The sequence below is a fragment of the Myodes glareolus genome, chromosome 15 (genome assembly GCF_982192425.1).
Source record: "Myodes glareolus chromosome 15, mMyoGla1.1, whole genome shotgun sequence".
In the NCBI taxonomy this organism is placed as follows: Eukaryota; Metazoa; Chordata; class Mammalia; order Rodentia; family Cricetidae; genus Myodes; species Myodes glareolus.
The window spans coordinates 47,740,866-47,755,405 of record NC_142040.1 but is presented as its reverse complement, the minus strand read 5'-3'; the positions used below and the strand labels follow the sequence as shown (position 1 = coordinate 47,755,405).

At 41.0% G+C, this 14,540-nt stretch overlaps 1 protein-coding gene across 1 annotated transcript in view; it reads right to left on the bottom strand.

The window, feature by feature from the left end:
* The window catches only part of C6 (complement C6), a 77,427-nt gene that overhangs the window by 21,803 nt on the left and 41,084 nt on the right, over positions 1-14,540 (bottom strand). Inside the window, exons 10-13 of the mRNA XM_048428532.3 lie at positions 7,018-7,184; positions 5,505-5,730; positions 4,177-4,348; positions 3,792-3,903 (exon numbers count right to left, since the gene is read on the bottom strand). Of these exons, the coding sequence (XP_048284489.3) occupies positions 3,792-3,903; positions 4,177-4,348; positions 5,505-5,730; positions 7,018-7,184 (677 nt within the window). The remainder of the gene's footprint in view (positions 1-3,791; positions 3,904-4,176; positions 4,349-5,504; positions 5,731-7,017; positions 7,185-14,540) is intronic.

Below are 14,540 nucleotides of genomic sequence, written 5' to 3'. Positions count from 1 at the left end.
TCCCTTTACCCCACAACCTCTCCAGCATAAGTTGTCATCAGTGTTTTTGATCTTGGTCATTCTTACAGGAGGAAGATGGAATCTCAGAGTTGTTTTGATTTGCATTTCTCTGATGACTAAGGATGTTGAACATTTCCTTAAGTGTCTTTTAGCCATTTTAGATTCTTCTGTCGAGAGTTCTCTGTTTAGGTCTGTACTCCATTTTTTTTTAAATTGGGTTATTTGTTCTTTTGGTGACCAATTTCTTGAGTTCTTTCTATATTTTGGAGATAAGACCTTTGTCTGATGTGGAGTCGGTGAGGATCTTTTCCCATTCTGTAGGCTGCCGTTTTGTCTTGTTGACCATGTCCTTTGCCCTACAGAAGCTTTTCAGTTTCAGGAGGTCCAATCTATAAATGAAAATCTGTATTCTAAAGAAACCAAACCATCTTTGCTCCTAAGGGTCTTTTCTGTTGGCCATGTCCTATGTCATCTTCCACTGGCTCTTCCATCCATCCTGCCCACCTTCTTTCTGCCTTTCTCTCAAGACCCAGCTCTTACAGAACATTTTGCCTGCAAACTTCAGCTTCCTTAGGTGCCTGGAGTTTTCAGTTCTGAAGCAGCTTGAGCAATGCTTTCTCGAGCTTTTAGCACATTTATCAGCTTTGATGCTCAAACAAGTGGCAACTTCACAACCTCCCCCCACAGATGCGTGTCCCCCATCCCCACACACCCATTCTTACAAAAACCTTAGTCACTCTTTGGAAGCCTGCAGAGCACCATCCTCTCCAGGGGAGCTAGTAACAGCAGGCTATTCCATTATCAGGAGGAAGAAGAACACTAAGATTTGACTTGAAAGTTCTTCTCAGAACCAAACTTGATAATCTGAGGGAAGGTGAATGCTCAACAACCCTTTTTTTTCATGGCTTGTTCACACTATGTCTTAGAAGAGTCTTAATGTCTTGGATACAAAAAGACTATCCTGTTGGTGTTATTACTGATGTGTCTTTGTTTCCAAGGGAAGTGAACTGCTAAGAAATATTGATGATTTGGATTTTTTTTTATTGACTGCACACTTTAAAAATTATTTTGCTTGTTACTGGTGTGTGTGTATGTGTTTGTGGATGTGATGTGATGTGTGTATGTGTGAGCACACCACAGTTCCTGTGTAGTGTCAAAGAACCACTTTGGGGAGCTGGTTCCACTCCTGAACCATGGGTTTCAGGGATTGTACTCGGCCAGGTTTGTGCAGTAAGCGCTTTTACCTGCTGAGTCATCTCACTAGGTAACGGCTGCATATGTTTTATTCATGCATTTCTCCCAAAATAAGTTATTGCTTTGAGCTTGTCTCTATTTCTCTAATGAAGCAATGACTTATAAGAATATGTTGTAACTACTGAGCTTATTTCCCAAACCCAACTGTTTGCAAAACAACTGTTTTTTTTGTTTGTTTGTTTGCTTGCTTGATTTTAGTTTTTTTGGAAATAGAGTCTCACTAAGTAGCCTTGACTAGCCTGTAACTCATTATGTAGACCAAACAGGCTTTGAACTTATACAGATCCACTTGCCTTTGCCTCCTGAGAGGTGGGATTAAAGATGTGCATCACCGCACCAGGTTTAAAAAACTCTTTTTCTAATACATGTATTGTTCTAGTCTGTGGGACTTGGTTACAGCAGCAGGGAATAGAGTAAGAGACATAATCTAATTTTATAAGAGGATCCATAAGCATAATGAATTCCTCTTTAAAACCTCAGTGAATTTTTAAAATTAAATAACAATAATTTAACAGCTCTTGCATGCAGCTGGTATAAATATGTTAACCATTATTTCAGCAGCTGGGTTTGACAATATATAATTTTGACATCTACGTTCTGAAGCAGGAACCAGAAAATGTTGTTCTGTAAAGGGTGTGTAGCAGTCAGCTGTTGGTCACAGAGCATCTGTCATAGCTGTTCATGTTTTCTAGTACTACCTGAAAGCAGTCAAATACAGTGTCTAAGTAAATGAATATGGTTGTGCTGTCAAATTTAATTTTTTAAGGTAACAAACTAGATTGAGCCTCTAGGCTGTAGTTTGCTGACACCTGTTCTAAAGGATTGGTCTCTGTCTCATGGTTCCACTCTAGAAGCATTAACACAATCTGGGAATTTGTGGATATTGGTGTTTTGGTACCTGTGATGGTTTGAAAAAAATGTCCCCCGATAGTCTCACAGGAAGTGGCCCTATTAGGAGGTGTGGCTCTGTTGAAATTGGTGTGGCTTTGTTGGAGGAAGTGTGTCACTAGGAGGGTGGGTTTTGAGGCCTCAGAAGCTCAAGCTAGGCCTAATGGCTTACAGTTTACTCACTTCCTGCTGCCTACCAATCGGGATGTAGAACTCTCAGCAGCCATGTCTGCTTGCATGCTGCCATGCTTCCTGCCATGACAACAATGAACTAAACCTCTGGAACTGCAAGCCAGCCACCATTAAATGTTTTCTTTATACGAGTTGCCATGGCCATCATGTCTCTTCACGGCAATAGAAATCCTAAATAAGTCGGGGCCTTACTTGAGAGCTAGTGAACCAGGAACCATGGAAGTGAAGTGGCTGTTCTGTGTTTTATGCCCTCCTCTGCGTTGGTGAGACACGGACCTCTGCCCTGGAATAAAGCCGGATTGCAATTACCTCCTTCCAAAATTCCTCCTCTTAAGGCTACTAGGCACAGCACATTAGAACACACAATGCGGGCCACGGGCCCTTGATATTTCTGACAGTGTTTTTAGGCACAGTACATTAGAATACACAATGCAGGCGGTGGGCCCTTGATATGAGAGTGTTTTTAGAGATCTGAATGTTACTGAATTCTGATAATAAGTATACTATTGGCAAAAGATTAATTTAAAAGTTTTATTCAGTTTAAAAATGTAAAATGGATAGAGAGTATGCTTTTTGTGACCAGTCTGAAGATTTTGCACACACACACACACGCACACACACACACACACACACACGTTGAAAGATTTATATCTAAAGTCTCAGACTTGTGTGACAGTGAGTGCTCAGCTCTTTTTAAAAAAGCGTGGACACATATTGTGGTTTGATGAAAAACATGAAAATTAAAAAGCTATTGGGCAGAGCAGTGGTGGCACACATCTTTAGTCTCAGCACTTGGGAGACAGAGGTGGTTGGATCTACATGAATTTGAGGCTAACCCGGTCTATAGAGTGAGTCAGGACTATACAGAGAAACCCTGACTCAGAACCAGCCTCCCTGTCTTGGAATCTGTGCCGCCACTCCATGTGTGTGAGTGTGTGTGTGGATGTGTGTGTGTGTGTGTGTGTGTGTGTTTGTTTGTAGACTTGTACTGACTGCTAAAGGGTTCTACAGATCTCTCCCTAAAAAGACAATCCAGACTCAATACCTGCAGCAGTTATATTAAAATCTCCTTTATCTCTCAGAGAATCTGCCTGAGATGATGGGTGCTAGTTTTCCCAGATGCAGAAGTCAACAGGCAGGTCTCAGTTGCAGACTGTTGGAGCCATCCAAACCTACCCCGTGCTGAAGCTCCCTTCTCTATTCACACAGTATACCGCCTTCTTATGTCCTGAGTGGTATGGACAACATCACCCGGCTCTTCCTTGACTAACAAGCAGGCATGAAGATACTCCAGGGACATCACGATCAAAGGGTGTTCCAGCATTTCTTGGACATCCCTTTGTACTTTTGAGACAGCATATTCTTAAGTAGAAAAATAATAATTCCCAAAAAAAGAAAACCCATACATTTGAAGTTCTTTTGAACCTCAAGCCAAAAGTTATGGTTAGGATACTTACCCAGATAAATCCATTTTCAGGGAGAGCTGGCGGAGGGCACCCAGAATCTGCTTCTCCCTCAGGAAGATCTACTTCTCGCATGTCTTCATTGTCGCTGATGCATGGTTGCCCACTAAAAGGGAAAAATAAATGTGTGTGTGTGTGTGTGTGTGCACATACACAGACATGCATCTATTAAAGCAACGCCCACTCTGTCTGCATATTTATATAATCAGATACTGACTAAAAAGTGAGAACTCCCTGCTTAGTAAACTAAGGGTAGCATCACTATATTTGGCGCTTCACTCGCCCATTGTGTAGGTGCATCTAAAATTCTAAGTGATTTTTTTATTAACAGTAGCAGGCGCTAACCAGTGATCCTTGGTTCCCTGGCACCCAGCCTTACACGTTTTCCATTATGGAGAATGTGCAGTCTTCCTCTTGCTGCTGCTCGCCTTGGCAGCGTTGCCCTCCTCGCTGGGGGGCAGGGTTATTACACTGCCGGGTTCTCGATCTCGTGTAAGCAGCATTGCACGGGCTCCAGGAAGACCAGCAGCCCCAGTTTCCATCCACTGCGTCTGGAACAGAGGAAGACCCATCGGCACCCTACTGTGCAAGTTTGGGCTTTGAACCGAGACGGCCTAGTTTCCTCACATCTCTTCTGTGACATGCTTTGTGGGATGCTGCAGCTTTACAGTGAGGATTGCAAGAACTTACTCATGGAAGGGGTCCGATGCATTGTTTGATTACTTTTCTGTAGGCGGAAGTTTTCTGTACTGATTGCCAGGTCCCAAATAACCACTCTGAGTCTTAATATTGATCATAAGTGCTCAGTCAATATCTCGGTCTTGCCTTTATAAGTATTAGAACCTGTCCTCACTCCTAGGTCTCTCCCTCTTCTGAAGAAATCTGAGTTAATGTATTGAGCCATGAATGAAAACCTTGCTTGTGACCTAATTTAATCCTTTATGAACATCCTGCTTATACATTATAATACACATAATAATATAATTCTCCAGGAACAGTGTGTGGTGGTTTGAATGATCAATGCGCTCCATAGTTTCTGACATTTGAATATTTAATCTCTAGTTGCTGTCCCTGTTTTGGGGAGGCTGAGAAGGTGTAGCCTTGCTGGAGACAATGTTTTGTTGGGGTTGGATTTTGAAGTTTCAAAAGCTGCGTGCTGTGTCCAGTGTTCCATCTCCCCTTGCTGTTTGTGGTTCTAGATGTAAGGTCTCAGCTCCTGCCCTAGAGACCTGCCACCCAATACTGCCAGTGCTCCCCAACATCCCAACCCTCTGGAGTTGTAAGCCCCAGGTAAACCCTTTCTTCTATCAGTTGTCTTGTTCATGGCATTTTGTCCCAATGGTAAAAGAGTAACAAAGATACCATATTATGTATTAATTTTATGACATCTTGTAAGTAGTATACTATGATTTCTTTATAATGTTTAAACACACACACATACTTCAACCTTCAAGTAATAGTAGAATTAGCCTCATCTTATTGATGAGGACATTGTAGATTGGATAAGTTACATAATTTTCCCAGTGTCATGCAGCTCATAGGTTACAGCAGAGCCCAGTGTTGCTTACCTTTGGGAATCTTATTTTTTATAGGCTTGTTTATAAGATGGAGGTTGTTAGTGAGTTTCATTTTCCTTAAATTCATCAGCCTATAATATATTTCTGAGTGGGAAAGGCACCGACCTCACAATCAATCCCTGATACTCACCAGACTTGTAATCCCGAGATCGCTTCTCACAGTTCTCGCCATAGGTGCCACTCTGGCACACGCACAGACATTCTGTGCCAGAGAGCCTGGGGCGACCATTATTAGGACATGGCGCACACTGGCAAGGGTCAAACTTGGCTGCATATTCTTGAAACGCTTTCCTGAGGTTATTCCTTTTTGTCACTGCACACGGGATGTTTCTGACCAAGTCGGTGATGGGGGCAAGCTAAGAACACGCAACAGAGAGAGATGGGGTCACTTCCACATGGGCATTATTTTGCCACCACTATCTGGCTCTCTTTGAATCAGTGCTTACCAGTTAGCTTCCCACTTCCAAGAAATTTTTAGAGGATCTAGTATAGATATCTCTCTATTGAGCCAGGAGAGAAAAAAACCCAGTGCCTGAGGGCAGGTGCAAACAGTGTAGAATTAACCATCCCTGCAGGTACACTGGGAAGGAAACCACATGTTGCTTATTTGGGCTCCTGTCATGTTACTTATTAAGCATCAAACCTAAGCAGCTGAAGTGCTGAGATAGGGCCCCAGGAATTACTGATGCTCATTAGTGCCCAGTTGTTACCCCATTAACTGATTCAGGCAGGGAGATCTCTGAAGAGGACGAGGAGGGCATTCGTCGCTGGCTAAGGGTGGACACTGGCTTTTGTTGGAGTCAGTTGAGAAAATGCACCATGGGAGGGAAAGGAGAGGTGAACTTGCCATTCACATGAATGGGAGGATTGTAGTAACAATACAGGTAATGGTAACGAAAGGAAAAAATGTGCTTACTCTATAACCTTTCCAAATTGCCCAAAGAAACAACCATCTAGTATAGCGCTGACTTTGTTCCTACCATAGATCTGTGGAGTGCATGTGTTTTTCTGCATCATGTAAATGATCCCACATTTAAAATGATTCAACTGTTCTATCTCTATTTAAGTGAACCAGAATAATAACTTTGGGGAGCCTTTTAAAATGTAGTTATGCTACAGGCAGATCTGATTCTACATGACAATATCATGCAAAGGATCCCATGAACAACAAAACTCACCTTTTTGTCTAATTGCAACAAACACAAGACTGGAAAATCAAATCGATGGTGATGAGAACTGGAAACTGAATGGATCTAAAATTCTCTTAATGTGTTCACAAAGTAGAGTCACACAAAAAAAAAATCACAAAAATGGAAATCACTGTTCCATAGGGAGATGAAGCATGCTACTCCAGGCAAGTGTGAGCAATCTTATTCTCTAATTCCCCTTCTCAGTATGTCATGCACAGCTACACTTCTAAATACAATGCTAGAAGGCTCATTTCAAAGTTAAAAGCAATAGATGTGCAATTTAACATTTTTTTAAAAAAGTTTTATCGTACCTATCTATTTAAAAACAGGCATTTTTCCAATACATATTTGTTTATCATCTGAAAAGGAAATGAAAAGAGAATTGTGTGGCATGCAGCCCGGAGTGGGGGTGAACTGCTGTACCCCCCTTACCTTTAATATTATCAGTCTCACCTCAAAATCAATCACAGCGGGGTTTTCCTTCACTGATTCTAACCACTCAGAGTAGACTGCCGCCTGGGAACCAGAGCTCCCCTTCTCCCATGCCAAGGCTGCTGCTTGCCGACTCCTCCCACCCTGGACTAGGGATATGGATTTTTCTGATCCCTGCAAAAAGGAACCTGCAAGATAGTCAAGAAAATGATCCATGCAATTGTTTTGCAAATTCATACTTTAAAGACAAACCAGGTAGTGCCAATGAGTAAGTGCAGAGAGAGAATAAAGAACACCCTCATCCCTACAGGGGGCTAATAATACCAATTACAGTAACAGTGCCAATGGTGCCATTAGTCAGCAGAGGGCACGCTCCAGGCTCGTCACACTTGTTATCTTACACAATTCTCTCTACAGTCCTAAGTAGATATTAGCGTCACTGCAGATCCTGAAGCTGCAAGCAATTTGTTTGGAAACACGTAGTTAGCAACAGGTAGCCGTGGCATGGAAATGTACCCTATTTTTCAGTTGTTTTGCTCCTGACTATCTGAAGCCAACTTTCCAGCTTTGGATTTATAGTCCTCTAAGTTTGAGATCCATGGAATGACACAAACCATGTTCTTTTGCTTGCTTGAAACTTTCAAACACAGGCGGCAAAAAAAAAAAAAAAAAGAAAAGAATAGAAGCATTAGAATGTTTTTAAATTTACAACCTCAGACACAAATAGGAGACAAAACTGAGAGGAATCACAGCCCATGATCTGGGTGAGAGTCAGCCCCATCCCTCCGGTACTAACTCTAGGCTTTTGGTAAGGCTTAACCACGCCATTACTGTTCAGAAATTCTCAAGTGAGGTGGTGTCGAACAGGAGAAATACTCTTGCATGAAGAAAGAAATCTCATCATTTTCAAAGGGAAGACATAAAAAATACTTAGATGCTTTGTATTTATTTCTGTCGAACAACAGGGTAGGGGAGAGGGAGGATAAAACAGCATGGTTATCAGCCTTATGTTGATGTTGTTGTATTGACAGATAGGACAGTGACTTGTAATGTAGCTAATATTTGGATTGATGACATATATTTCACAGATTGCAGTAAAAGTTATATATGCTGGGCATGGGGTCTTAAGAAGGGAAAATCATTATTAGAATACTATTAACTGATTTTAACAGAATTCAGAACTCAATTTCCATATCCCCAGGGTCCTCTGCTCGCTAGGCAAGCAGTCTATCACCAAGTTATATCCTTATGAACCTTTTACTTTATGTCACATGGTCACCTACAGCATCAAACTGGAGGACACAAACATAGGGTGGATTTTGTTCTTCTCACATAATGGGGATTCTCAAGATACACACACACAAAGTAAATACTACGAGAATTTCCATTTTATGTGTGAGAAATCCTATACAAGGAAAGATTAAGCTCTTGACGTTGGTCACATAGTGAATCCACGTTGGGGAAAAAATTAGAATTCGGGCAGTGAGCCCTGCAAGGGTGAAAGTTATTCAATGTCTCAGGATGTCACAGCTAGAAAAGCGTCCTTTTGACTTCTCTGATTTTATTTTTTAACCCCCTCACCCTTCTGTTGTCTTGCAGAAAGTAAGGCCCAATACTAACTCTGTGAATTTTTTGGTAATGTTTGTCTTTGTTTATTTGGGGTGGGGGAAGCACAGCTTAATGAAAATGCAGAATCTCTTTACAGTTTCAAGAACACAGGAAAAAAAAATCCTTAATTTTGCCAGAGTTTTCAAGTGTAAATGTGTACATTTACACAGTGGGGTACTACTCAATGGTAAAAAAACAATGACATCTTGAAATTTGCACGCAAAGGAATGGAACTGGAAAAAAATCATCCTGACTGAGGTAACCAAGACCCAGATACACAAACATGCTGTGTACTCACCCATAAATGGATTTTAGATGTAAAACAAAGGATAACCAGCCTATAGTCTATGATCCCAGAGAAGCTAGGAAACAAGGAGAACCCTAAGAGAGACATACACGAATCCTCCTGGGAAGGAGAAATAAACAAGACATCCGGAGAAAAATTGGGAGTATGTAATTGGGGGGGGAGGGTGGAAGGAGAGATGGAGGGGAGAAGGGGAGGGAAGAGGAGAACATGAGGGAACAGGATGCTAAAGAAGGGGGAAGGACAGAGAGGGAGAGAAAGGAAAGAGATATCTTAAATAGAGGAAGCCATTAAGGGGCTAAGAAGAAACATGGCACTAAGGAAATTCCTAGGAATCCTCAAGGATGACCCCAGCAACAGTGGAGAGGATGCCTCAACTGGCCTTCCCAGTAATCAAATTGATGACTACCTTAATTGTCAACATAGAACCTTCATCAAGCAATTGATGGAAGCAGATGCAGAGATCCACAGTGAAGCCCTGGGCCAAACTTCTGGAGACCAGTCCAAGAGAGAAAGAAGTGATAATATGAGCAAAGGGGTCAAGACCATGATGATGATACCCACAGAAACAACTGACCTGACCTAGTGAGAGCTCACTGACTCTGGACTGACAGCAAGGGAACCTATGCAGGACCAGACTAGGCCGACTGAATGAAGACAGTTGTGAAGCTTGGGCAGTCTGTGGAGCCACTGTCAGTGGGACCAGGATTTATCCTTAGTATTTGAACTGGTGTCTTGGAGCACATTCTCTTTGGAGGGATACCTTGCCCAGCCTAGACATGGAGAGAAGACCCTTGCTCCTGCTTCGAAATGATGTGTCAGACCTTGGTGACTCCCCACGCGAAGTCTTACCCTTTCTGAGGAGTGGATGGCAGAGTGGGATGGGGGAAGGGTGGCCCAGGAAGAGGAGAGGGGGTGGGAAAGGGGATAGCTATGTAAAATGATAAAAAGGTTGTATGTTAAGAATTTTGCATCCAAAAAGAAAAAAGAAGAACTCAGAAAAAAAATCTTTAACCTTGTCACAGTTTTCAAGTCTAAAGATGGGATGTGCTTACCCCTGTCACCTATAGACATCATCTTGATTGTAAGTACGGGTCTTTACTAGGATTGCATCCAAATATTTTACCTGGGCATGCAAATACTGTTGAATTTCGACCAAAGCTATTTTCAAAAGTCATCTTTATATTACAAACTTACGCTTAAGTCAAATTGACATACTTATTAGTTTGTGTATATTCATTCTCTGTCTTTCTGTGCTTTCGTTCCCTGATCTACAAATTGGAGGCGCTAATGAGATCTATCTCACAGGGCAGCCATGGGGATTAGACGTTGGAAAAGATCAGTTCACACGTACAAGAAAATAGGGCCTGGGATATCACAGACTTGATCAATGTTGATTCTTAACTCTTCTTTCCTTCCTTTCCTCCTGCATTCTCTTTCTTTCTGCCCTTCATGTGTTTACTGAAGGACTCTATTAAGCATTTGTAGTGTCCATAGTACAGGGCACATAGAGACTATGGCAATATCCTAGGTTTTCTTAAGAGGTAGTGAAGAAAATAAAAAGTAACAGAACGCAGTAAGCTGAATGCTGTGACATCATGAATAGCTTGCAGAGTGAACCAATAGGAAGGCACCTGACCCTAATTATAATGATGCAGAGGGGGGAGTTGGGAAAGGCATCCTAGACTGCCTATCAAAAATTACAATTTCAAGATTTGGTGACCTCAAAAGAGCAATCACATTGTTAGCATAGTAAACACTTCAATTCAGAAATGCTCCTCACTGCCTTTTCCCAGTATTTTCACACACTAAGTGATTCTGTTCCCATCGCCTCACTGGAGACAGTGTCTTCCACCTTGAGTTCTATATGTCCTCTCTGGGTTAAACTTCTGAAAATAATTACTTTGCTTGTGTTCCTAAGCTCCATTTTCCCCATTCCTGTCCCACTTCAAGTTGCGTCATGGGCTTTGCATAGGTCAGAGAAGAGAGGAAAAAGAGGCAAACTTTTTCTTTTGAACTCTCAAGTGCACTTTTATAAATCCAGTGGGTAATCATAGATTGGAAGGCCATAATTTTTACTGTGTAGGACCAGTCTCCTGAGAGATAAAAGTAATTGCCCAGCTCTTAATGTCTGAATTTAAATATCAAAAGCCAAGCCTCCCGCGACTCACAAGAGGAAATTAAAATATTAATTATAAAATGAAAAACATACTCAATGACTTGGGCCATTTTCCTTTCAAAAAGAGAAAAAGGTTCTGAGCAGCAGGATGAATGGGGATTTAGGTTTGATAAATTCCACAGTGAACAATGAGGGTCTTATTACTTTGAGTTGAATTTTGGAGGGCTTGCTGGTGTAAAAGAAATTTGATAGAAAAAAAATTGTTATCTAACATATTTCTAGTACTAACATATAAATGGATATTTTTAACTAACATGACACACAAGTTAGTGCTGATTAAAATAACAATTAAAATTGTCTATTAATTATTATAGTCAAAACACTTGTATTTGTTTCTCATCTTTATTCCTCATGAGACTGCAAATTTCAGATTTGGGAGTTTCTGAGATTGTACTTCAGAATGAGCAGCAATCAATCAAGGAAGATGAAGAATTTCATATAAAGTAGAAGTTATTTATAGTTCCAAGGCCTATGAGAGAATGCGAGTTGTTTAGATGATTGGAAAAGTTTAGCTCTTCAGGGAAAGAGGCGAAGTCTTAGCCTCAAGGCCAGATGGGCCCACTACACCCTTGCCTCTGGTTTAAAAATGCTCTCAGGCCTATTCTGCTCCCTTTTGGGTTAAGGTCTTTATGGCCTCTTAAGGGTACATTTCTGTTCAGCCAGTTCAGTTTGATTTATTTCAGAACTGGGACTGGATGGAGACACAGGCTTCATTCCTTGTGACAGCCTCTTGGGAGAACGTTCTGAAAAATGAGTCTAACTGTCCTTACACCTTTCTGGAAAAGAAAAAGCAGCCGTTTGCTTTCTCCTCGAGTTCTACAGAGATGGAATGACCTTTGTATCTCAAAGCCCAATTAAGGTTGATATAGAAAGAATTTTGGCGTTTTCTGTATTTTCTCTCCCTCTAACTTGTTCCTCATACAACAATATGGCTCACTGTTTAATGTCACTCGAGTCTCTGTTATCTTGGACAACTCTTATTAGAATGTAGGGTACTGTATAATTCTCAGACAATAATTGTGAGACAAAGAAACTAATAAGAAAGAGCCTTTAAAAATCCAGTAGCCACAAAGTCTGCCTAAGTCCTACAGCAACAACAACATAACTTTTTGGTTTGTATCCAATTTAATCCCCTTTAAATGGTTGTCCTTATAGCCAAGAGAAACCTGACTGTCATCCCTCATCAAAGAAGCTTCCTTCTGCAACAGAGGCTATTAGGTAGATCCACAACCGGCCAAAAAGAAGAGAGTAAATGGACATGAGTGACCAGTCCCAACTAGTACATCTAATGCAATCCTGTACTAGGACTGCAGGGATACTGGGGATAAGGGGCCAGAAGGGTTGTAAAATCCAGAGACTGAGCGCCACTGCTGCTGTATATACCATCTCCTAGATGTCAGGGAAGTTGGACCCATACAATCTCAGTATGGTTTTTGAAACAAGACCTTATTATGACTATATTTTTCAACATGCCAGGTGACAAGGAGATTTCACAAGGCTCCACCTTTAGATGAAGAACTACAGGCAATCAATGGCTGCTGAGAGGGGAGAATGTTTTCTTTAGGAACGAGCATCCTCCTATGTTTTGCAACCCCAAGTAGTTAGCACTAAAGGTATGTCTCTATGAACAACACTATATGGACTCAGTAGGTTTTGTGTAGACACACATGCATACACAAATAAACATATATATGTATAAATATGTATTAACAGTTATAGAAGAAGAAATCATAAATATGAGAGAGTGTAGAAGAGGGGCATGAGAGGAGTTGGAGGGGGTATAAGAAAGAGTTGAAATATTTGTGAATAAAATACTAATGTATGAAATTCTAAAAAAAAACCCCAAAGAATAAAAAGAAAACAGAATTTTATAGTTTAACTAAATGAACAGGTGATTTAATTTGTTTTATTATGTCACAAATGTAATCTAGATACCCCAACAAGGAATCAGATCAAACAAACCAGGACATATCTCACGTTGGCAATGAGAGACAACCATGATCAAACCACTGATGATGAATCAATCATAATTTCAGAAAAATTTCAGATATAAGAGTAGAAAGAGCCAGAATCAAAATAAGCATACACTGTGCATAGTATTCTAATTTGTATTTTTCCAACTCAGGAAGTAGAAAAAGGAGGGTAATGAGTTATAAGATAGTCTGAGCTTCATAGTGAGACCCTCTCTCAAAGCCAAAAACAAGAATGGAGTCTTTTGTGTCAGTCTTTCAAAAAAGAACTAAAGCCAAGAGGTTTTGGGAAAACGGTTTTCACACGTGGTTACCCGACATTAACTGAATGTCTTCAATCTTGGCTCCTATTTGTATTCTGTTTATAATATTTGTTTCAGGCATAGAAGTATTTAAAAACTGTTCATATTAAGTTATAAGTGTGTGTGTGTGTGTTCCCACATGCCCAAGTATGCCAGAGGATTGCCTCACTGTTAAGGAGCTGTGGGGACAATCAGCCAGTTTGCACAGTGTCAGAACGCCATCTATTATTATACGTTAAGGATCTTGTAAGTATGAGATAATGGGAGTTCATGAGGAACAAAACCACAAGGGGAACTTTTATATTTTGTGTCTTAAAGATGCTTCTGTTAGATGGAATGTTATAAAAAGGAATCAGTACACACTTGTTTTTATTACCACATTGTTAATGACTGGTGTGTTCTGAGTTAAGCTCCCCATCCTACCTTTCAGCCCAGATACCCCTGTTGGAATCCTTGCCTCAATCAGGCACACACTAATTAAACTCAGTGTTCCAAGAAGGGCCCGAGTCCAGACATTCAGAGATTAAGGGACTGGCGCAAGAAATGATAACAGCAGACATTCATGACAAGTCTCAGAAATGTGGCTGGCCATGACCAGAGGGGTGGGATTGAACGCTGGCATGGTGGACAGTTTTTGTGGTTGCCGTATCCATTTCCCTTATCCTTATAAACTCTGCTGATCAGAGACATAAGGTAGTTTCCAAAAATATGCTAGCCTTTTGCCTTTTTAGATCTCAGGTCTGAATAAATCAAAACTTAAAGATTCAACTCCTGTTTCTGCATGTGTACCTTTGTGGTGGCAGGTGGCAAGAAGTCCAGCATTCTGACAACGCGTCTATGATTTTAATGGTTGGTTACCTACATGTCTTTGCTTTCTAAGTTTCTTAGTGGGGATGTCTGGTTTATACACAGACAGGGTTTCTCTCTGTGTAGTCCTGGAACTTGCTCTGTAGACTAGGCTGGCCTTGAACTCACAGAGATCCGCTTGTGTCTGTCTTATGAGTGCTGGGATTAAAGGTGTGCACCACCATCACCACCCAATTTCCTTTTCTCTCTTTTAAGTTGTGCTAATGATATTTTATTTATACCTTCCCTCACAGCACGAGGTGTTCTGGAGCAGACAGATAATACCAATGACATAGTAGTCATGTGCAATGTGGTTAAATGATGGGCATCCTGGA